This window comes from Corvus cornix, chromosome 18, assembly GCF_000738735.6.
Source record: "Corvus cornix cornix isolate S_Up_H32 chromosome 18, ASM73873v5, whole genome shotgun sequence".
Classification (NCBI taxonomy): Eukaryota; Metazoa; Chordata; class Aves; order Passeriformes; family Corvidae; genus Corvus; species Corvus cornix.
In genome coordinates, this window is record NC_046347.1 from 8,403,459 (window position 1) to 8,428,665 (window position 25,207).

General features: G+C 41.6%; 1 protein-coding gene across 6 annotated transcripts in view; it reads right to left on the reverse strand.

The window, feature by feature from the left end:
• TEX2 (testis expressed 2) overlaps nt 1–24,831 on the reverse strand; it is a 44,483-nt gene extending 19,652 nt beyond the window's left edge. Inside the window, exons 1-4 of one of the 6 annotated variants that reach the window (XM_039562358.1) lie at nt 24,690–24,831; nt 19,021–19,130; nt 9,636–9,936; nt 5,320–6,977 (exon numbers count right to left, since the gene is read on the reverse strand). In XM_039562358.1, the coding sequence (XP_039418292.1) occupies nt 5,320–6,951 (1,632 nt within the window). In that variant the 5' untranslated portion in view covers nt 6,952–6,977; nt 9,636–9,936; nt 19,021–19,130; nt 24,690–24,831. Of the gene's footprint in view, nt 1–5,319; nt 6,978–9,635; nt 9,937–19,020; nt 19,131–24,689 lie in introns of those variants that run through there. The other 5 variants (XM_039562357.1, XM_039562359.1, XM_039562355.1 and 2 more) reach the window with 5 other exon arrangements.
• Between the last annotated feature and the right edge of the window lie 376 nt (nt 24,832–25,207).

The window sequence follows — 25,207 nt, forward strand, 5'->3', positions numbered from 1 at the left end:
CCCCAGTATTTCTCAAAACAAAAAGTTGTAACTACCTCATGCAAAACATCCCAAAAATTACTGCAAGATTTCAACTTACTAAAGAAGTTTCCACCCACACGGAGAGATGTAAAATTTACTTTTATGCTCATTTTCTTCAGTGCCACAATTTCCCACAGTAGACAGCATACACTTTCTTAGGTGCCACAGTAACAGTGATATCTGTTTTGCTTACTCCAACATCTAGCTCCATTTTCACTACAAACCCTGAAAAACCTCAATAAATTAGCATTTCTTTTATGTTCAGGAAAGATTAAGTCATCCATCTTTGCTCAGCTCCAAAGCAGATTATGTCTTTTATTAATAGAAATGCCTATACCAGGACATACTCTTTGAAGAAGCTTTATGGTTGTTTTTTTTCTTACAGTGGGTTATACATGACTCCCATATAGAAAATACAATGCATGAGGAAGTGTTTTCTATAAGCCATCAAACTCTGCACAGCAGGCCTGATGTAGGTTTGAACACATCCCGTCTCCTTCCTAGAAATGATTTAGCCAAGACATCTTTGAGCAGACAGCAACTAATTTTCAACCAGGAACTCCAGCTGGACTTACTGAAGCCCAAGAATATCACGTGAGTTGCCCAAAGCCACTGTGTGCAGGAACTGGAATATCCATATGGCCCACAGATCTCTGGAGCAACTCCCACCTGCCCCCGATCAGATCTCCAAGCTATTTCTAGCTCAAAGTCTGGAGCCTGCAGCCACGCAAACATACAGATGGGAATTTGCTGCCTCAGAAGTTTCTTGCCTTCTTCTGGAAGGCCGTTCAGCCAACACCGCACCAGCTGACACAGAGAGAAAGGGCTGACTGGAGAGTGGGTCATTATAGGAAGCTTAGTCACATGAGCCCTTCTAACTCTAATAAGCTTTCTATTTTCAGTAGAAAGGTTGGAAACTTATGGGGACACGTGGTACCCAGGAAGGAAGGTCAGACTGCACCTGACATTTTTTTTAACAGCCTGATTGAGATGGAACTGTGATGAAAACAAGGAGTGATTTACTCATCATACTCTTGACTTCCCTGTGCCAAATAATAAGTAAAAACCCCTCCTGCTTTTCTGACCCCTACCATGTGCCCAGGCTTTCCACTTCAAACAAATGGATTAGCTGTACAATCTGCCAAACACAGAATTCTCACACCCTGTAGTGCCTCCCCTGCTCACCCATAACCCAACAGATGTGCAAACACAGCACAACCACCAGGTTATCAGCAACCAAAGAACCAAGTCTAGGTTTAAGTATTTGGGGTTTTATTTTCAGACAACAGCTGGGATGAAAGAGACAGCACATTACTACGAACCGTCCTTGCACATAAAATTTTAGTTTTCTAACTTCTAACGATGAACTTTCTTCTTTGCACTGGATTTTCAAGTTATTTTGTTACAGAGAAACACTGTATGGCTGAGAGTAAAATGTTAATGCTTCACGAAATGACGATTCTTTATTAATGAATCTGAAAATCTGTGGCAGCTGTAGGAATTTTATTAACAGTGTTAAAGGAAGTAACAACACCACCTGCCTTCTCACTTCAGCGATCTTCAGCTGTATCACTTAGCTTAAACACTGAGAAGGTTATCCAAGAAGCCCCAAAAGTCATTCCAAAGTTCCTGCACTTTAAGAACAATTTCATCAGAAATACCTCCGCCTCTCTTTTTGCAAAAACAAATTGGAACAAAAGATTCACAGCCCATGGAAACAGTTTTGCAACGCACCCAAACAGAGAAGTTGTGTTACCATAACGCGCTAGCAACAGATAAATTTTCCCAAACTACTGAAGCAACCATGGATTTCCTTGTGTAGGAGAGGAGTGACTGTAGGATGGGTCTTTTCTGGACGAGCAAAGTTGTTAAAATAAGAAATTTAGTAGTTCTGGGAGGACAATGACCATAGTCATATGCCACTGTGCAGCTGCTGGCCATTTATACTGATCCTGTGATCTCCATTTATAAAGGTCAGCTGTTGCTCCACACTCACAGCTGAAATCAGGAGAACGTGCCTGGCCATCGGGCTGGGAACCACCCTGAAAACGGAGCTGCTCCGAGGGTTGGGCAGAACAGCTTTTCTAGCTCAGGTCACAGCTGTAACCCAAAACTGCTGCCACTGCTCTGGCCCTCGGGAACAGTCGGCTCCGTGGGACATGGCCACCTACAAAATACAGTTTCAAAAGCCAGTTTGATTTTCCTCTTTCCTGACACTGGGCTCCAAATTTTTTATTCAAACTGCAGTTCAACAGAATAATTCATGTAAGAACTGCACAATTGGGCCTTGTAGGTACCAACTTTTTTGTGTTACTTAGTCACAGGTCTCAGGTGTGTTACACCACAACCTGAGAGGAGAGGAGAGGGGGAATTGCAAAAGATCCTTATGAAGGTCCCAGAGGGGTGGGGACACAGACAAGCTGTGTGGGTAGAAATAAACTAAAATCATTACTTACGATACTTTCAAATACATAAATAATCGAATCAGCAAAAGCCACCTTCACAATACAAGCCCAACCTAAAGTTTCTTAGTGATATTAACAGGTTAATATTCATTATTATTAAATTATATAATCAAATGCTTTAGCACCGAAATTTTTTCAAGACTGTTGATCACTCAAATCACACTAATTATATTAGCATCCCTCTTATTGCCACTATTTTCTAATACTTCAATAGTATTTTGCTTCATAAATGAGGGAAAAATATAATGCATTTTTTGAGCTTCATTCACAGGGAATCCAAAGGCACAGCAAGGTCTGAGGTAGAAGAAGCAACCATCACCTTAACTGGAAAACACATTTCTCTGCCAGAGGCCACTATCAAACATGAAATCCCTTGGATGGTACTCAGGAATAGCAGGCTGATAAAAAGCCTACTCTTTCTGTACAGCTGTGGCTCAAAAGCTCCATTTCTCCAGCAGGCACTGCCACTGTGTTCTAAAAGTTCTTTCTAATGGAAAGGGTAAATTTATCATTTCCATTTTAGCTGTTACTTAAAACCTTTCATACCAGCCAGTGCAACACAAGGGAATGCATAGTTGAAAGGCCAAGAAGGAAGTTAGAAAAGACTAATGGATTAAAAAAGGGGAAAAAATGTGGGCAGAGAAAAAAAAAAATATATAAGGAAGCCAGAGAACTGAAAACTAAGGGAATAGGCAGATACAAAAACATGCAATGAAGATGCAGAGGTTTTGTGCATTTTCTGGTTCAAGGATTTGACTGAAGTAAGTATAGAAACCTACAGAAGCACACAATAACCAGCACAACAGCCATTTACTTTTTCCCACCGCCAAAGAACGATTTTGTGGGGGACAATAACCATGTTCAAGTATTTCAGCAATTGCTATGGGGAATTTTCCACTAGGTTTCAAAACCTGGGAAATGTAAACTTCTCAAACAACATTTACATGGGGGAGAATGTACACATACTTGTACAAAAATAGCTTGACAGCAGTTTGGCAGAATCCCAACTCCTTGAGCCTCATAAAGGGATCTTACTCAGAGCATTTATCATAACTGCATGACAGCAGTCCAGACCAGAACACGAGACCAACAAGTTCTGAAGAGAACATCTTTATGCAAGAGCATCAAGTTTGATTTTCCTATATTCACCTAAGTTTTGTTACAGATTAAGTCTTTAGCTGCCTTTTCAGAGGATCTAAGCTGTCCAGTACTCATTGTGACACATGTAAATAGAAAACAGTTGTATGAAGTGGGAATAACAACTTGCAATCTGCTAAATCATATTACATTATGTTCCTACTACAATATGGGCACCAAGCTGGTGTTTAAAACTCTTGAAGCATTAACATATTAAAGACAATTACTTTGTGTGTTACGAGCACAAGAAATACTCATCAGGTCACAAAAACCATTAATCTACATTTATACAGACTTCTCCACACTGTTCATTTCTTGGCTACAGCCATTTTCATAAGATGTATCTCCTCGATAAAAGCATTAAAATACAGTTTAAAGGTTCCTGACTAAGAGCTGACATCTCAGAGACAGCCTAGCACCAGCCAACAATGAACATCAGGATCTTTACCAGCTTTCAAGTATCAAGGAAGGGTCTTGGCACCAAATAACAAGGACTGAACTGAAAGTTTGTCAAGATTTGTACATGCGAGCAGTAGGTTGGGCAGTTGGGCAGACAGGAGTGTTCAGTCTGAATTCACTACAGCAAATAATAAGCACAACTCATATCATTCAAGAGAAAAGGGAACTCCAAGGTAGAATAAGGACTAGACATGCAATTGCCCCCTTTATGCAACAAAAGTAGAACTTCATATTCTGTTTCTCTAACTTTTCAGTTACCTAAAGACACATGAAATTAGCCATCAATACATTACAGATTCTACAGTATATACCCATCTGAATTTAAATTCATGCAACCTTTGTGCTGTTACAAATGGAGATGCACCTTCAAAAAGCTCAATTTAATATTTCCACAAATACTCTGACAAGCAAGTGATATCAACTGAAGGTTACACCACTGTCACTCAGAAACACTTCTGCTGCACATCAGAAACTAGTTGATGTTTTATTGTTCAGAATTCTGCAATTGGGAAAATATTTTAGTTCATCGCAGACAGAGATTAGGAGAGGCAGGACAGGGACCAGAAGCACTAAAGGAACTGAGGGGTTGGATGGATCACAGCTGGACAGGAAGCAATGTGACACAAAGTGACAGCAACTTACAATATCTCAACAAGTGGAGATGGGAAGAGAGCAGGAAGGACAAACTTTCATTTAAAACCCAGCTCTCAGACATGTTTAGCTGAACTGTAATTCCTCTGCCCATTCCAATTAGCTCATGTTTAAGGGGGACCCATACGCCCTCCAACTCTCTATGCTCTACTTGAACACAATGCTTTTGTCTCTGCTTGGACTGAACCGACCAGACAGACAAATCACTGCCTAGACAGTAAAATGTCCCAGAAACAAAATACATCTCTCAAGATGCAGCTTCAAGCACAAATGTTATTTTACACACTAAACTTTGACACTACTTGCTCTCAGTACTTCAGCTGGATCGTTTCAATCTATCAGCAAAGCCATTTGCCATTTTACTTTTGAAGAAATTCCATTTTCTACTAATCCCTAAAGACAATGAAGTCTTATATATTCTTGGATACTAAACCATTTGTGCCCCTGCCAAAGTGAGTTGACCCTAAAAAAATATTTACAAATGGGGACAGTTCAGGTCCTTTACACCATCAGGATAAATCCAGTTTATTCCTTCTACCCAAAATAATGCACATAGACACATACACACAAAATGCCATGACCTCACCTTCAGTATTTCAGGTTCTTTGATGTCAAGAGCTCCTGTATTCCAGCGCTTTTTCATGCTTTTATGCAATTTGAGATACTCATGAGTACGTGGAGTAAGAAGCCAAATCACACAGACAGCTACCATAAATCCAAGGGCCATTCCAAGTAAGAGTCCACTTACATAGCCAGGGAGAGGGATAATAAAGTAAGCATAGACTAAGAGTGTTAATAAGTATAAAGTTTTCACTGGTATTTTAGGCTGTTGCACATCCAGATTATTTTCATCTTCACTACTGAGCATAGTAACAGTTTCCTCAGTAATCTCAGGATCGACCACAGTTTCAGCTGGTTTATCGGTTTTGCTTTCCTCCTCTAGCAAGAAAAAGTCTTCAGAATACAGTTCACAAAACTCCTCATCCTCCCTGCTCACTAGTGCAGACAACGAACATTTTTCAAGTACAAGTGAAGGTTTTGACCCCACATCCTTTGTGCTTGCAGACTGAGAGCTTTTGGTCTCAATCTCTTTTAAATGCTCTTCTGCCCCTCTTGACTGATCACTCTTAGTCAGGTTAAAGTCACTCCCAGAGAAGTCCCCTTCCGAATCACACTCCTCTTCCTTAATGCTGTAGTTGTTATTGCTTTCCAAATGGCCATTCAAACTGGAAAGGTTTGAGAGTTCTGAAGCACTTGAAGATAAGGCTTTGGGCCTGTGGCTACTGCTTTCATCACCCATTATTTTACTGAGCAGCTGAAGAGGTTCATAGATTACCTCAGAAAGGCGTCTTTTCGTATCTTCAATTTTAGCCTCCATTTCAGGTACTTTAAAAAAGGAACGCGTGTCGGAGGGGGATGTTAATGGAGAGGAGGGGGCAGTTTTAGAATCACCACCTGTAGCTCGAGGCTGAGTGAACTGTTTGAACAGATGCAAGTTCAGTTTCGAGTCAGGTGGCCTGTAAGACACAGCTTCAGACTCTTGTTTAGAAGTGTCTGTAGACAGAGATTTCACCAAGGTTTTCATTAACTGTCTATGTCGCATTGGTGGGGTGGGTTCTTTTGGTTCCACTTCTGTTGAAAAGGACTTGACTAACCCCTTAAAAGGCTTTGAACTAGAAACTGTGGATGATCCGCTAGAGCAGGCAACTGATCTGGACGGGGATGAGGATGGGGAAGATGACAGGCTGGATTTCTGCTCCACAGGTGGTGCTGCTGCACCTGATGCGCCAACTGTGTGACATGAGTGTGACGATGGAGACAGGACTGGTGGCACTGCACTGAGTATTTGGGATAGGGAAGGAGAGTCCAACAGCTTTACAGTTTCTGCAGTTGGCAGAACTGCAGGTGATGAGGACAGCGGTGATGCAGAGTTGGCCATGTTAAGCGAGGTAGCTGGACCAGAAAAGTCATGGCCAGTATGCTCAAAGCAGAGGTCTTCCTTGGCTTCAAGTGCTGTTACAATGCTTTGGTCATCTAGCTCCTCATCAAGAAATTCTTTAAACTCCTCTTCCTCCTCTTCTTCCTCCTTCCCAAATGCAGAGAAATGAATAGTGATGGTTTCTCGGGAGACAGATCGTTGGACCTGCACTTTTGGTGTTGACTGCTTTGAGGACATTTCACCAATTTTCTCTGCATGGCTACTGTTCCGACTTGTCATTGCAGGTTCCAGAGATGTGTCAGAGTCTGGGAAGAACACATAACACCACGTTAAATGCATTTTCCCCCCATTCAAATGCCCTTATTTTCAAGCATTAAGCCAAACACAATTTTACGCAGAAAAAAATCCCAAACCAACTCACATGCTCAAATTTACAGATCTAGGTTACTGCATGCTACATATTTCCACACACCACAAAATGGCAATACTAAAAAACACCATGCTGTTAAAATTATCTTCAAGTGCCCTGAAATTACAGTTCATCTCTGAAGCATCACCTTTCTAGTCTCCCTCTGCCAGATATACCTCTGAGTTCCAGAAGCCCCATCCCACCTCAACACACTAAAATTCTTCACTCCTAACTCTCACTCCCTTCTACATGCAATGATTTATACCTTATAAATAAAGAAAATTTGAAACTCAAAGCAAGGTCAGAAATATGTAAAGGTCATTGCGTGGGGAGCATGTTATTTAAGCATTTTATTGACCCATGAAAGTTAGTTTAGCATATATTTACACAGAGAGGAAATAGCATGCATTTAAACCAAGGCGCTGGTGACCATACACAGAGATGGACCAGGAATTACAGGGTTAGCTCTGCCTCTCCAACTGCGAGGCAGCACTTTATCTCCACTGCCAAGACAGCAAGTTTACCACTTCAGTAACTGAGTTATTTTTCAGAAGCTGTTAAAATGCTCTAATCAAACTGTCAAGCTGAATTAATGTGAGGCCTTTGCTGACGTTTAAAGAGCAGTTCAGAAGAATGATTATGTGGTGGTGAAGAAACTGCACTTCACAACAGTTGTGATATCAGATTGTATTATCCAGTAAGCCAGTGCCACCTGTTCCATATCATCATCCTACTAAAGGTTGCAGCCCTTTCTACTTCCCAGCAGAGCTGTTCATGTAAACATTTTTTAACCTGTCAGTAAACTAAGCTGGGTTAAACATTTTAAAACAGCAGATCTTTGCTACACTGCTTATTCAGAGCAAGTATCTGTCCACAACTTCCTACACACTACAGCTGTCCATTTTATGGCTCCTAAATTGTTGACCATTCCTTGCTTCTTCCAGCATTTGTGAGCTTCCCAATCAGGCTGTACAGAAGGAGCTGGATGTTAACCTGCTTCATCTAAAGCCTTCAGAAATTTCAATTTCAGGGTTTGTTGTCTTTTTTTTTTTTTTTTAAAGTTTCATTTCTGCTGCATATGACAGGGAGCCAGTTTGGGTTCAAAGAACCAAAAGAAACATTCAGCCCCTGGTCAAGCTTTCACGTGACATCTCACCCTTGTTCTAACAACCACTTAGGAGACAAAAATTCTTCCTAAAGATCAATTCTGACTTCAGCTTTTACCACAGAACAGTTTTCTTCTGCCCTCCCCAAAATCCATCTGACACATCCAAGTAGCAGCATTAACAGAGAACTCCCTTCAATGATGGAGATGTGCCTCCAGCCCACCTCGGGCTCAGCAGGTTGTTACCTTTCCTATTACATCTGTGGATCAAGTAGTTATTTACCCAAACATTAAGAGCTCTCAGTTACCTGAAGTTTATATAGACACTTATCAGCCACCTGTATGTATAACTTGGTGAGCGTTAAAGTTGGTAAGAAATTTGGTCTCTCATCTCCTTGTTGAACTAGCATACCTGGAAACCACCAGCCGACAGCATCCATGCTACAGACAACATTCCGTTTCACATAGTTCACACTGCAAATTACGAGACTTTCTGGACAAACACCCCCAAATTTATTTTGGAGAGGGGAAAAAAGTACTATTGTACAAGATACGTATCCAACCTCACTTCCATAGTGCTGGGCCATCAGCTACCACACCTTTAATATTTTGGCCCAGTTGTGAAATTGCAAAACTAACAAACCAAAATTTGAAAGTCCAAAAATCCTACACATTTTCCAGGTCACTGAGCCATCACACCTCTATACACTAAGGAAGGAAAAAACAAACAAACAAAAATCAAAACCCCACAAATATAGTAACAAAATCCCCCTTGTACACAATGCTGTTGGCAACAGTTTGACCCTTTCTCTTCTGCTGTTCAGCATTAACCATTTATCAGTAATCTAGGAAAGCAGGAGAAAAAGATTAGTTATTCCCCCCAACAGCAAATAGCATTTTCACTGTGGCATTTTGTATCAGCTAGAACTTCAGGGGTCTGGGCAGCTCTTTAGCACACTGTGTTTACACTGAACATTAATTAGCTCATGTTTAAACACCAGTTGCCATGCTGTGCTAATGCAGTGCTAATGACTTGAAACAGATGAACTTTACTTGCACACACCAAATGTACTGAAAAGAGATTTTACTGCTTACTGAACAAGCAAGATTTTCTTAATATCTTTATTAACTTGTTAACACAGAAAGGAAGGAAATTCTTGATTAGCCAGTATTTGCCTACCTCAAGCACATTACTATACCGTGAATTATGTCACAGGTTTCCAATCCATTCCTGAACACAATCTGTTTTATTGTGAAGGATTTTGGCTTTTGTTTTGCTTTTTCTTCCCAAAGTAGATGCTGAGAAGCTTTTCCTTGACATCTCTTTCAGTAGGTGTTAGGTTTTGATAGAGCTATTACATCAGGTTCTTGAAACATATATTTTTACCCCTTAAATCATTTTAACAGATTCACTTCTTACTCATTTCTGGCTACATTTTCCTCACTTACTTCTTTCCCCTACTCCTCAGCTCCTCTCCCAGCTGTTTGAAGACCTGATGCCTCACCATCTGAAGTGGCACAATTCCAGACTGATTGTTTGCAGATTCTATTGGTACTTGCAGAAACACAGGTTTTCACTGATCCTTCTTTTTGAAGGCCACACTGCTCGCCCTTCTCTGTCTGCCTCTTCAGGGTTTTTCTGGTGCTGATTCTGAAGATGCGAGGTATCAGTTTTATTTATGTGGCAGGCAGATCTGAGTAACAGCCTTACATCATCAGGCTTCAAATGATTCAAAGCATGAACTTTTACCTGGAAGGGAAGAAGGCTGCTCAGAAAACAATTCCTTTCCCCCAAAGGTTTGAACTTTGGATGCTGTTGCAGAGTGGAATGAGAGAGCTGCCAACCGATGGCTGCCATTTCCACTTCTGACCTCAAGGCACTGCATCCTCATCTCCCACAGAACAGCAGTTTACAATCCTCACCTACAGGCATTGCTTTTAAAGCTCCAACAACAGGAAACACTGAGCCAGGCAAACAGGGAAAGCAGCTGCCTGGGACAGACAACATTCTTCACCCAGCCCTTTCCTATGAGCAGGGAGGCAGCAATGCTGGAGGGTGTTTTTGCCTGGGTGACAGCACGTCTCCACCACGCTGTGATGCACCTGGTGACTAACAGGGACATCCAGGGAGAGGCCAAGTGTGAGTTAGGCCATGACACCTTTTGTGAGTGTCACTGCAGTAACTGCTCTTTCCCAGGAATGACTAATTGGGAGTTCACAGGAACTGCACCCAGCAAGCTGCCCTTCTGCCCAGCAGCATAAACACCCTTCTCTTCCTTTCCCCTGCAGGGGACAAACACACCCCACCCTTCCTCAGCTGAGCCTCAGAAGGCACCTGTTCACAGCACTGAGAAAACACACAGTCCATCCAAGAGCCTTAGACAATTATACCACCAACTTTATAAAGCAAAGCAACTATTTTCACATTAACAATTCAGAAAGTGATTCAAACAACAAAGCAGCAAACTAGGAACTAACTTAAAAGGTCAACATTGCATATACCACACTTAGTCATAATCATTCATTTGGAGAAACAGGCTGGATTGGGTAACTAAATTCACATGCTTTGCAGCAGCCAACTACTCCAATCACATTGCTATTACTTATTGCAACATCTTCATGAGGGGGAAAGGCTATACAGTACATTGTACTAGCAAAATGCTTTCAGAAAAATGTGCAGCAAGGTTCAACACTTGTATTTTGGTTGCTACTAAACACAAGCCAAAAAATGTGTTTTTCATAAAACAGAAATTCCTTTCCTCCTAACTAAAGGAAAAGCCTTACAGGTTATTAAACAGCACTGCAATACTTTCCCCTGTATCTGTCAGTTGCGCCAGAAGAACAGGCCTTAAATGCTGTTCAGGAAACAACTAATTTGATTACTGATAATGCTACAATTCAACTTCATACAGATTGCCACTGCTGTTCAAAGAGAAAGATGTTTCTCACTGGTTATGCCTCTGCTTTCCCCAGTAATCCTTCTGGGCCAGACAGCTCCTGGTCTGGGAGATTGGGTTAAAAACCCAGTTGTCCTTTAAGATTCATGAGGCCTTTATCATTTTGGGTAACTTGACAGTCATTTTCAAGTGTCAGACTCAAAACAGGTAGACACTTCATACTTTAAATCTACCCTCCATTTGGCAGGAAGGAGAAGCAGTATATTTGTTTTAGACAATCTCTGCAGCCTCCATGTGGAGTGACAGATTTTATATTCATAGCAACAGGACCCCACTAACACACTAAGGCCATGTTCCAAACCAGACCAGCAGCACATTAAATCTTTCCCGGAGTGGGAACACCTGCACAAGTCAATATGATCTGAAATTCATATCTGCTCTCAGAAGTTCTAGCTTCTGTTTGATTTACTAGAGATTCAACCAGCCTTCCAACACTGAGATATGTGGGAGAACTGCTGTAATTCTTTATACTTATTTAAAATAGGTAATAGAGCTCTCAGCATCAGAGAAAATTTTCTGTTAAGAGCATGAAGTCTTCATTTCAGGTCCTTCAAAATGAAGCAGGAGATTAGTGAAAAGTACTACTCTGCCACAAAAGTAGTCTAGAAAGCCAATTCCCATTTAGCCCAGAATGCCCTCCCTGAAGTAGAAAGCACAGCTGCTGGGACATTATCTGTCACACAAATTTCATTTCATTCAACAGATCTATACCATAAAAGACAAAAAAAAAAAGGATACAAAACCCAAAATTCAACATTACTTCCTATCCCCATTCAGATTTCTAATTATGATCAATTAAATTCCCCTGGCATCTCCATGAGTTAATGTATTCCATAGTTAACATATATTGTTCCTTTTATATCCACTAGTCATTACTTTTAAATGAACTACATAGCCAGGGTTGGTAATTACTATCACACAATAGCCCTGTGAAACCTTCCTGTCAGGGATCCAGTTACCCAGCCAGGAGATAAGGCTTTAAAGCTCAGTTTCCATCAGGAACAAGAAGAAAGTTTTGTTTCACTTTCCAAGTTCATGCAACTGAATTTGAGATACGGGGGGGGGGGGGGGAAGAAGAGGAACAAAACCCCAACAAAACCTGTTTTAAATCCAACAGCAGAAATGAAAAAGTTGATTATCAAGTACTATTAAAAGGCTGTAGTCAAATGTGTCGAACAGAAACCAATCCCAGATTACGGCCAAAACTGATGATGCCACCCACAATGGATCATAGTATACACACACAGCACATACCCCTGACAGAGTAACCCAGGTGAGCACAACTAAGCTGGCCGAGAACTAAAACACCTCCAGCGGGAGTCCTCTGAGCACCATTAAAAAAAAAAAACAATCCAGAAAGCTTTGTGCAAATGTTTTTAAATTCAGAACAATTTAAGTTAAATAATCAGCAATTAAGTATGTGTAGGGATACATAAAAAGAGGATCCTAGGCAAGATTTTAAAGTCTTGTCAAAGAGATGATACTTTTAATAAAAATTATAAACCTATCAAAAGACGAATAAGCGTAATTTTAAGTCCAGGACAGAAAGGTCAAGTAAAATTGCAATGGCAAATAAGGAGTCTTCAAAACTACGGAAATTCTGTTGCTGCTGCTGAGGTTCCCAAGCTTGTCTTTACACCACTTCAAAAATAATCAAGTAGAAATTGTTTAATGTTACCTAAGTGAGTGTATTCTATATTAATGTTTCCCCCAAAGACTTAAGATGTGGTCAGCTACCACATTAGTTTCTCTGCCTTTACTGATAAAAGAACATTAAACAGTTCAAAGGGACCTTTTACTATTTCCCAGAACAAAATAAAATGATAACAAACCACCACCAAATCCCCCCTCCCCCTCCATCACAGATTTTGGGGATTTAGTAATTTCCTATAACATATATTGCTGTCTTTAAAATTACATTAAAACATGTGTTTTTCCAAGTAGCTACTTGCTGGCATCAAAGTTACCCAAAAAACTAATTTGGCCATGAGTGAGAAGAGAAATGCCCCAGAAAAAGAAGAGTTTACAGACCTAGATCGGAAATTTCTGCAGCAAGGGATTCAGAAATAGACACATTAAAACAAGGGCAAACCCAGAGCCAGCGTAAAGCCAGCCTTTCTCACTTTTCTCAAACTGCTGTACTCTCTTCAGAGTCACCCTGGCAAGCCAAATGAGAGCAAAAAAACCCCAGCAACGGTCTTACAATTCTGAGCAATAAATACATAACAGCTGCATTTGCTCTCCTCTAAAAGGGAGAAGAGCCTACATCAGAATCCTCCGGTGCTGCACAAGTTCTGCATCTCAACAGAACATGTTGGATTTTTGTAATAAGAAAGCATCAAAAGCTTATGCATAAAAACTTACATGCTGTGGAAAGCATAAATGGTGAGGTAAAACTGTGCAGAACTGTAACTCATTCTCTTATCTCGGTGGAAAAAAAAAAAATCACCTCCTCATTAATCTGATAAAAGATTACCTAGAACCTCCATGGATTAGTCCACAGCTGAAAACTCTGCCCACATCTCAGATTAAAATAAAGGTCACCATAAAATCTTTAGGGGAAATTTTGACCATTGACTTAGAAAAAAGTATGTTTCCAAAATGAAGTAAAATAAGGTGTCCTGAATCCTAAATTTAAAAGGCCTTTTCAGAACTGTCTTGCAGGCTCATTTTGCCCAGTGCAAATACACATCAATAGGTAACAACTAAGCATTCAAGGACTTTTTACATTTACATCATTTCCCTAACAAAAAAATTCCATCAATATTCAAAGTACCTGTCAAGGTAAAACAACCATCACATACCTTCATACGAAAAGGCATTAAAAATAAACTTGGTTTGTCCACATGAGGCTAAACTCAGATATACAGAGGAGCATCACCAATTAGTAACTCCAATTCTAGATCCCCATGTAAAATGCAGTTATGAGAGATTTTTTAAAAAGGAATGGAATCTACAGATTTACCCATAGGTATCTAAAGACATCCTTTTTTCAGGTTGTTTTTTTTTTTTAATGATTGATCAAATGTCATATTTCTTATGTACAGCCTTCATTTTAATTTCATGTTCTGCAGAGGATTAGCATGCAAGGTGCTTTATGGCTTTTTAACCTGACAGGACAAAACACAGTACATAATAATGGTTTCTTTAGGTCTCAAATGTTTTCAGAATTACAGAAGGGGACATTCTCCGGTATTATTAAATAGGACTAAAGCATTTAATACTTAGAAGTATTTTATTTTGGACCTAGAACACATCCCTAAGAAGCAATAACTCTTCAAATAAAATAAACTATTAGAAAAAAAAACAGATAAAGAGCTACAGACCCAGGCAGTTGGCACAAACCCAAACAAGAACAACCAATCAAAGCAAAGCTATTTTCAGAAAGTTTAAATTGTCTAGGGAAAGGAGGAGGGCTACATCTATATTTATTACAAATAAAGTATTCATACCTAACTAGAAAGGCAGTTGTACTCAACACATGAAAATTAATTATCCTAAGGCACCTGAAGATACAGAGCAAGCTGAAAATACTAACACAGGGAACTGCTGTTAGAAAGCACATTGATTACAGTTGTTCACCTCCTTGCATCTCATCTGCCCAGGGAAAAGTGTCTTTGATAAATGTGGAAAATGCATTTACAACAGAACAGGACTTCTCAGAAGCTCCTGTAAGCATAATCCCCAGAGGGTCCAAAGGACACAAAAGCTTAGAAAAAGGCCAATAAACAGGACTTCAAAACACATGTCTTTTCAGAGCTGCCAACAAGTTTGGGAAGTGGTGGGACAAAAGTAATTCAACCCAAAAGTCAGACTGTTCTGAAAAGTTTCTTTAAAATAATTGTTCCCAGCACCTAAGAGAGGCAGACCTGCCAATCACTCCATGCCATGCACTGAGTGCTCTCTCCTGTCACTGGATTCCATAAAAAATTTAATGGAGAAAGGTATTACCAGCATTTCCTGCTACCTTGGAAACTGCAAAAGAAACATAAATCAGCACCACATGAATAGAGAAGCTCTTTGTGATCTCATGTTGGAAGAAAATGGACTAGAATTCCAGACTTCTCTGAAAGTCCTGTGTGGGTTATCATGTTATTTTAGTTTGCGTATTATTAGGAGGGTGAGAAAAATTTTGCTTTAACTTACCTGACTGAAGAGCAGTGTTCACAGAGCACTTGGAACAAGTAAGATCATAGAGAGTCACTAACACCTTAAAGCAGCAACAGCAAAGACTGAGAACCACATTAAAACAGCTCTAGAATCACACATATTCTAGCAAGAACTGTGCAGAGATCATAAACTACTACTGACAGCTTCTGTGCTTAAAATACTTTTAACTTCTAATTCATAGAAGAATCCATAGAAGGTTAACAAAACAAACTCTAAAGAATCCTTGTCCTAAGAATAGCCGGAAAATAAAATGTCAAATTTGGAACTAGAGAGTACCAGACATTTCTCCATCTGCTTAAGGCAACACTCCTCTCATTCAGATTTATGTTCAATTCAGATACCTAGAAACTAAAATGCAAAAGTTCAGCAGTACTGTGGCTTTTCAGCTGCAGGACACAGAGTGACGAGCACAGGAGAACATCCAAGACACTGAAATGGCGCCCAGATGGCCCCAAACAACCTAAATTTTTACCACACTAAGGACAAAGCATTTTGCTTATTAAAAAAAAAAAAAACAAAAACCCAAGCAGACAACACAGAAACACTGTCGACCTTCAATGAGCAAAGATATTAAGTGAGGCTGAGTTAAAACATTAGGACAGACTTCCCCAGCTTCCCAACTGGCTGTCACGACGTAAGGGGTCTGGGGAGTTTTTCAGCTTGTCAAAAGCTTCTAGAGCCTTGCAACTATTACGTACATTTCATCATCTCTCAATGATTAATTCTGAATTAAAGAATGGCTTAAGCATTTCATGATTAAAAATACTGGACTATGAGACAGACAAACACAAAAACACTCACTCAAGTGCACAGGGCTGAAGCAATTCCTAGTTATTCTATTACAGTACATTCAAATATTTCACAAAATCCACAAAAGCATTAAGGCAAAAAAAAGTATGCGGCAAAAGCATTCCCACGTGTGTTTTCATGTAAATACATTTTCTTATTTTTCCCATAGTATTTATAACTCTAAGCATTTCAAGGTGTAAACTTATGGACAAACGTTGGCAAGAATTTTCCCCGGACTTTGTTATTCAGAACATGAAAGAGGCCTTGCCACAAACAACACTGAAATCAAAGGCACCAGCTCCATCTGCATCCCCCTCTGTTTCTTGCATTACACACAGAAGAGAGCGGTACTTATGAATCAGTGAAATGTATTAAAGCTTTCTGGTGGTTTGGTTTTGGGCTGCTTTTTAGTTTTTTTCAGGAGCAATGGAGGTAACTCCTATTTCTAACAGCTGCAGTACATTTTAATTGCAACATCTGACAGGTCAATTACAGATTGCCTGACCTTAACAGCTGCTTCACAGGCCTGACTCCCATTGAAACCAACTGAGTCAGAAAATGATGAGCACCTCCCAAAACATATTTTTTAATGCCTAATTGCTAAGAAACCATGGGAGGTAGATATATGGGGAAAAAAAAAAACCAAACCAAACTTTGCTGACATTCTGAATTTAAATTATCATTTCACAGGAAAGTAAAGACATCATATTTCTCACAAGGAGAAGGTAAAGTGAGGTCGTTGTGCATATGAGGATCCTACCTACTCTGTTTTTCTCTCTCAAAATGTGGTACTGATAACAGGCCTGGAAAGATAATTTGTCACGTGACTTCTCAAAAAAAAGCAAACAAAATTAAGATTGGGAAGAACATAAACAGACCTCTCATCTCTTCTTTTTTCAGCAGCATGGATCTACCTCAGCATGGTCTTTCCCCGTGTGAATCAGGCCACCAATGTGAAATTAAGCAAATAGAAAATTTTCCTTAAAAGGTGTTAAGTTCATTACAGGTTTTCTGAACTTTTCAGCACTCTTTGAGAAGCATTCTCACCCCTTACTCATCTTCTCTCAACCTCTGCTCCTCTATGGTATAATTTGGTCGTAGCACACAGACACAGGTCCTTAACTTAGTGGAAGGCAGACCTCAGGCAGACCAATACAATGGGACTTCTGTAAATGAAATCACTTCTCCAGAACTCTCTTTCAGAGAGGCACATACTAAATTTTGACCAGCTATGTAGGGAGCTGTAAAACACACACACAGATCTCACTCCTGAGAACATTAATCAGCGTAGCTGTCTTCAGGAATTTCATCTGACAACAGGCTGAAAAGCAAAAAAAAGTCAGAAGGTGGGTGTCTTGTAACAATACAGAGCAAAATTCACCAGTTACCTGCTGAATTCACAGTGCAATATGAACATATGAATTAATTTTTAAGAACTCCAGTACTTGACATTCACACTGTATTAAAGCAAGCTCTCTATTGTCATTATCCTTTGCAGTTGCTTGTAAAAAAAGAGCTGAAGTCTTCCCTTCCTTATCCTGTATTTGCTATTCAATAAACAGGTATCACCAGTGTAATGTTTGTCCAGGAAATGCCTTCAACACCATAAAAGTTTCCACTACTGCACTCAAAATTAATTTCTATAGTCTCAACCACTTGACTAAACAGTTAAGAGTGAATGCACTCCCCTCTTTGTGGGTTACATTTGTGCACACATATGCACAGAAAGAGAAGTGTCTTTAAAGCAGCTTCATGGAAATAATTTTAGGTCATCAATTTTAAGGTCTTGATTTGCTGGGAGATAAAAGAACAGCAAAAGCCACCAGATGGATTCCAAAGGGCAAAGGGAAATAAATGTCTTTGAGCCATATTCTGCCTTGTTCAATTACAGAATTATGCAGGCAAGTCTAATTTCAGGCATAGGGCAATGCTCCTATATACCTGCTTAATTAATCCACCAGGCATTTGTTTATCAAAGAGAGTCAAGCTCTGAATTACAAGCACTGTGAGTAGGTTTGTGGGTACACACAGCACATACTCATCAGGGTGTGGGTGTGTAAACGAGGCTTTTAATTGCTCAGAGAGGTCAGGGCAGAAAAGCCAAGCAGGAGTGGCAGCTCAGGCTGTCTTCCAAGGTAAGGTGACAAAATAGTGATGACTGAAGGGTGAGAAAGCTGCTCCCATACCTACAGAGCTGCCTCTGCCATGCTCTGTAGAATGAAGGCTTTAGAGACAACATTGGTCACTCTTTTGGGGAAACTGAACTAAACAGTGCAAATGGAAATGCACACATGGGATGAAAATCTCTCACCTCCATTCGTCACCACCCCGTGAGACAAGCTCCTCTCTGTGAAAATGAGGAACAGCCTCCACACCCCCTCAAAAGTTCTCCCAGCTCTGTGAAGGATCAGAAGTGTGATGCCAACAGACAATCCCTTCTTCAGCAGCCTGAGATCTGAACAGACCACACAAACCAGCATTGATTTGGCTGGGGTTACTGGAGGAGGAGGCTCTAAAAGCCACTGTTCACACCTCACTTTTTGTGTCTACAAAGAAGTTTGCAAGACAATCAACCCGTGGTATTTTCATTGGTAAATGCACTGCTTAGGGCAGCTGGTTGGAAGAAGTAGATTAAAAAAATATATCCTAAGAAAGCAAAAACACTCATGGGGCAGCACCACGATTTACTCATTTTTATAATTTCAATTGTGAAGTTTTAACTTGGTAGGAAGAATGATAGCTATCTAGCTAGAATTTACAAATAAAACTGGAAAGTTGGCCCAACTCATCAGAAAAGCAAAGGTTCATAAAATCTGTTCAATACTCAAAAACCATTGCAAATGCACATCTCAAAGCTGCATGACAAAAGAAATGGAGAGCCATACAACTAAATATTTACGCTCTTAAATACAACACACCTCTTAATGCATCTTTTCAGACATTCACAGAGTTTTCTGAAACTGCTGGGCACTGCTTTCAGCTTGCCTGAAACCTCTCAGCAGTGTTAAGGCTTCTGGGAACACTCGGCCTGTTGTCATAAAGGGAATGATAAAAGAGAATAAAGGGAATTAGAAAATAGGAGAAAGTTTGTATGCACAGCTGGTCCATTCTCCATCCCCATCTCTTGCTACTCACTAAAAAATAACATAGAAGAGTAACACTTTTTTCTTTTTTAGGAAAATACTTTTGTAAAGTTGTCACGCGTTTGCTCATAAGGTTTATTCAAAACCTGGCAAAGTGTTTATTAACCAGCACACTGAGTTGACAGACATTTAGGATTATCTCCCCCTTAGTTCTTTCCACTTCCCCCAATTCCTTTGTTTAGTACTTCAAGTCAAGTTGAAAAGGAAGAAGTGTGAAAGCAATTAGACAAAAAGAAATCCTGCTGAGGAGGTCTTAAAAAGATAAGCCTTATCAAACTTCACAGCAGCTCCAAACCAGACAAGAGTTTTACAGACCACTTTCATTTTCCACCAAAGTACTTCTTTCTGTGACCAACCCTGAGCATTACAGAAGAGTACTAGGAAAGAAAGTAAAGCCCCTCTGGGCAACAGGGATGATGGATACATATTAAGCAAGAAAAATGGAAACATCCAGCTTGAAAAGCATTCAGGGAGAAATCTTCACCTTGCCCTGGCCACAGTGGGGCATGGAGATGGGAACAAGAAGTGGCAAGTGACAGTGGGCAGGGCTGTGGGAATGCTCTGCAATGCTCCGCTCTTGCAAGGGCATTGCTCCCGGCCTCAGCCAGAGGAGTCTGGGATGGATCTCTGGCAGAGCCTGGCACAGGCAGGCTCTGGATACTCGGAGGTTTGAGAAGACAAGGAAGCAGAACACACTGCAGCTTGAAGGCAGGAGACAGTGAGCACCAAACTCAGACAACTTCCACTGTCTCTTCATTTCACATGTTCGGCGACATTTCCTAACCAAGCTCCCACAATGCAGGCGTGTGAGCACCACCAGCTCCTTCTCACAGAACCCTCATTCTTTGAGCCTGTCTGGGCTCATAAAAACAAACGTTTTTCTTTTCTCAGTCTTAATCCTGACTTCCAGGGAAACACAGTGGTTTTTACAGCTCTCTATTTCAGATCAGAATTCCACTGCAGCTCATGACAGGTCACATTCACATTTCACTCCTCTGCCATCTGCTTTGAAATTCCCAGTATCAAAGGAGTCCATACCTTTGTGCTTGTAATTTTTCAGTCCTGTATTACAACCGAAGTGTAATTTAAACAAAACACACGAAACCTGGAGTAAGATCTAAAGTCTTGTAGCTCTGTCTTCTACTTCCACTACTAAAACCCAATATAGCAATTTTTTGGCTCAAACAGATCCTTTAAAAGACTACTCCAATGCCTGAATATCCATTTTCATACTCTTAAAAGAGATCTTATTCTAAGCTTGACCATCCCACCTTCTCACAGCTCCAGGATAACAATCCTGCAGGATATGCAATACAGTCACAGCACTAAGGGACATTCTCCTACAATATTCCTGCCATCCAACACCAGCAGGGTCAGAGAGCACAACACTTTATAAACCACTGAGACACTGAGTAATGAATACTAAAGCCTGGTTCACACGACGATTCATTTCTGCTGCCCTCCTGGCCTTTATGGGAAAGCACCACTGTTTACCATGTTTATTGATCTTCTGTTATCCACTGTCCATCAGGCCTCTTCCCTTTTAGAACCCCAACTGCACTAGGTATTGATTTGGACTTTGCATAGCAGAGTAACACATCTTGCTGTCAGGAGAGGACAGAGTTAAAATAAATAGGAAAGACAACGAACAGAGAAGTAAGAGTTTTGAGGAGCGGAAAGGCAAGATCAGAGAATAAACCCTTTCTTATCATTATATTCTCATGTCTCGCCAAAGACACTAACAGTTGGCTTCATCAGAGACAACAGTACCCAGAGAATAAATAAACAGGACTGGTAAATAACACACCACCTTAGAACTCCAGAGGGTGAAGCAGGAAGAAAAACCACCTGCAAAACTTACAGGGCTTACTGCACACTGCAGACATCTCAGTCACTCTAACCTACTCTTCTGTCAAAACTTGCTCCTCTGCTTCGTTTCTCTCACCATTTCCAACAGAAACAGGACTGGCCTTGGCTTACACAAGAGTCTTCAAGCAGTGCCTCTCAGATGCTTTAATTGAGCAATTTCAACTTAAGACTCTTGGTTTCTATTTTTCAGAGATAATGGTCATCAAGGAGTTCATTAAAGGAAATGATGAAAGAGGCCGATTCTGCATTACAGAACTGGTCTGACTGGGAGTCCTGCACTACACTGGTCTTATTGTTACTGTGCTGACCAAGGAGAGGGGATTTTGCTCTGTACAGACTCAAACTCATGAAATCCAAGTCAGCACATGGCAGCCTCCAGTGCAAAACTCCAATAAGGACTTGTGTGAAAGAACCCAAAAATCACCTTAAAACACTTAAAATTTTGTTTGTCAAGTACGTAGATACTTTAGTACCTGTAGTACACAAAGCTTGGTCCAAATCCAAGCAAATCCATTCACTTACAGCTCTTCTGAAGAGGACACTACTTCAGTGCTATCTCTGCAAGTGGTCAAACCCCATCCCTCACAACACTCTGAGGGAACAGGGCCTGAGGCTGCTGGGTGAGGATAAACCCTCCCAGCCAATGTACAACCTTCAGGTCTTGTTGTCTTAAGCCAGAAATGGGGTTTTGATCAATTATTATTAACTTTCAGCCTTCAAACTTCTGGCTTGCCATGTTAACAGAAGCTTTATAGAAGCTAACCTCCAAGAAGAGATAATTCACAATTCTGTCAAGAACAGCTGATCATATATTTTTATGACACAATAATTGGGATTTTGTCCAGAAAAGATGATTAATTCAACCACTTGCAGTACAAAAAATCCGCCCAAACCAAACCGTTTACTTTGTGGATCTGAACCATTTAGCACAATCCTCTACAATAAGGACTGATGCACTTCTTTTTTATATCAACAGTTCTGACATGATATTGTTCTCTCAGTATCTCACTGTTCTACCCTCCTCCACCTTGAAAGCACAACACATCCTTTCAAGTGTCCACTTTGCATTACTTAAAAATGTTCATGGCCTTTATCAGGCACATGTGGCACCCTTGTACACTTCCAGAGTTGGTTTCTACTCTGAATACATCTATTCTAATACAAAGTACACACTCATGACAGCTCACAGTATTAACTCTTATCTTTATTTCTCTAATCTCTAAGCCTACATTATGCTCTCATTTTTCAGCATACGTTGTCATCTGATTGTTTCATTTAGGGCAGTAAGGGCTTCTAGAACATGAGGCCTTTATTCACGGATAAGTGTTTTAGAGCACACTGAATTAGCATTACTACTGTGGACATCTGATAGCACAATTTCTAGCTTACCAAAGGAAAAGAATAAAAAATATTTGAGGGACTTTTTCAAGCTCCAAGACTGTGTTTAAGACCATAATTTACTTACCCTATGCTCCATTCTTTTGAAGACTACAGTTTATCCTAATAAACAACCTTTATTTTTCTTCAGCTCCCAGGCAGGTGTCAGTTACACTCTGCACACTCATCTCACGGGCAGAAACTGGCTAAAGCTCAGTCCTTGAGAGCAGGACAGGGGAACATGTCCTTACCTATGCCCACTGCCATGCGCGTGACTGGTCACCTGCACTCACACAATGTAACTCTGGTGGCCTTTCAGACATGCTGCAAGAGAAACCTTCTGATTTCATCATATGGAATTGGCTGAATTTGTACAGAACATGACGGTAGAGCAGCATAATCCCCAAATCGATCAACTAAAAAGCTGTTTGAATGCAACAATGCATCCTCAGTCCGCTAGCTACATGATTTTAAGTTTATTTCAGTTATATTAGCCTTTTATTTGCTAAGTAAGTTTCCGTATCTCCCATTACTTTGTTTACACACCTACCACAACAGAGAAATTACTGGCATTACACATTATGTCCAGGCTTCCTGCTCCACATTCTTTACTTCGGAAAACAGTTGTTTTAGAAGTTCTTTAGTTAGAAACAACTAAGCATTTGGTATTAAAAGCTGGAACTCCTAAGAGTTGTTATCCCATAAAAAGAAGTACGCAATTAATACACAGTATTGGGCCGTGTCCTTCTTCAAGTTTTAACTCTGGATTTTATTCATTCTTTTTTTTTTCCCCGAAATAAAAGCAATATAGGTAATTTCAATAAGTTCTTTGCATGGACCAGAAGCGTTGTTCACAACAGAATATTCAGCTTACCAGTACAATTCCCAGGTGATACCATACCCCAGCAAACTCCAGTGTAAAACATCTCTGAGCACAGAATCAACTTCTTGGTCTTTTACTCAAAGAAAGCACCCTGCCCTGTTTTAGAAACACCACCTCAAGTCCCAGCACCTACTTGGAGCATAATTAATATGCCACCCACAACACAGCACCTTGTTGGATCAGCCCTGAAGTCAGACAGAACAGTAACCTCCCATATATCATAAAACAGCATGATGTCAGAGTCTTTAAAAATCAATTTTAACATCCAGAAACACTAGTTTACTCTTTTATGCTTAAGGTGAAGTGCTTTTATGTCTAATTTAGCACATTTTCAGTTCCAAGAAAATCAACACAGGGCACTCACACTCCCTGAATTTTATTCGATTTAGGAATATGAAGTTATTTTAGCACTAAAAAAGACAACATCTTCTTGTAAAAATACACACCCCTGAAGTTGTGAGCATGCCTTATTTTTCCTGAGTTACACAGGCAATATCATCTTGAAAGAGAAGTATGACAAAGCATCTTAACAGAAGATAATCTTACAGCACTGAATCTTACAGCTAATTTACCTTATGGTTATAATACTTAAATTGCATACAAAAGCTTAAATTAATCTCTGCTGTGTACTTCATTTCCCAAAATTATAGTCAGGAGTTCCTCTAGACATTTGCTGACAGATACAAATCACCAAGAAGTTGAGCACAAACATTTAGAAGGAACTTTAGCACATACTGAAAAGACACAGTACACGGGTTTAGCCCCTGAACTGCACTAGAGATAACATGACACTGAGAATTAAAAGAGAAGCAGAAACCGAGGAGCCGACAGCTAGGGCAAGAGAGAGTAAACAAATTTTAGTAGACAGGAAACCTCTCGGCTTTAGTGGTAAAACCAACTGAAAAATTCTCCCCCGGTTCCAGCAGGAGCGACCGTTGCCACCTCCTCTGCCGCTTGTTTTTACGGTGTCGCTCCTGCCCAGATGCACCCCCGGCTCGGCAAACCCCGCTCCTGCGCCGAGGGGAAGCGGCTCCATCCCGCCCAGCCCCGCACCGGCCCCGCACCAGCCCGGCCCGCCCGGCCCGGCCCGGCCCGGCCCGGCCCGGCCCCGCTCCCCACGGACTCCCGGCTCACCCCCGGCCGCCATCCGCCCTGCCCGGCCCCGGGAGCCGTCAGCGGCCCGGCCCGACCACCGCCCTCGACTCCTACACTCCTTCCAGCCCGCAGCCCGCGGGGACCGGCGGGCGCTGCCGGCGCGGGGCTGCCCGGCCCCCTAACCTCAGCCGCGGCTCTCGGCACCACCCACACCTCTCACCTCAGCTCTCGGCACTGCCCCAACGCCTCACCTCAGCCGCGGCTCATGGCACTGGCCGGCGCCCCAGGCCCGCTCCTGCCCGCGCCGGGCGGCGGCAGCGGCGGGAAAGCGGCGGCGCCACCAATCCAGGCCCCGCGGGGGGACGGGCCTGCCCGAACCGCCGCAGCGCCGGCCCGAGGGGGCGGGACGGGGCGGGACGGAGCGGGGCGGGACGGGGAGAGGGATAGGGATTGAGGGATAGGGGCTGAAGGACCTTCGGATAGCGGGCGCTGGCTTGTTCGTTCGGCGGGCGCGGCCGGTGTTCTAGCGGGCGGTGGTGGTGACGCTCGGAACGGCCCCCGGGGCGAGGAGCCGCTCAGGCCCGTGGCCGGCGCGGGTACGGAGCTCCGGCCGATCCCGGTTCCAGCCGCTCCCGGGCGTGTCGAACCTCCCGCGCCCCGTGCGGGCCGCCCCGATAAGCCGCCGGTTCCAGGAACGGGGCGCTCGGTGCGGGTTTGTGTCACAGGCTCAGTGCAGGG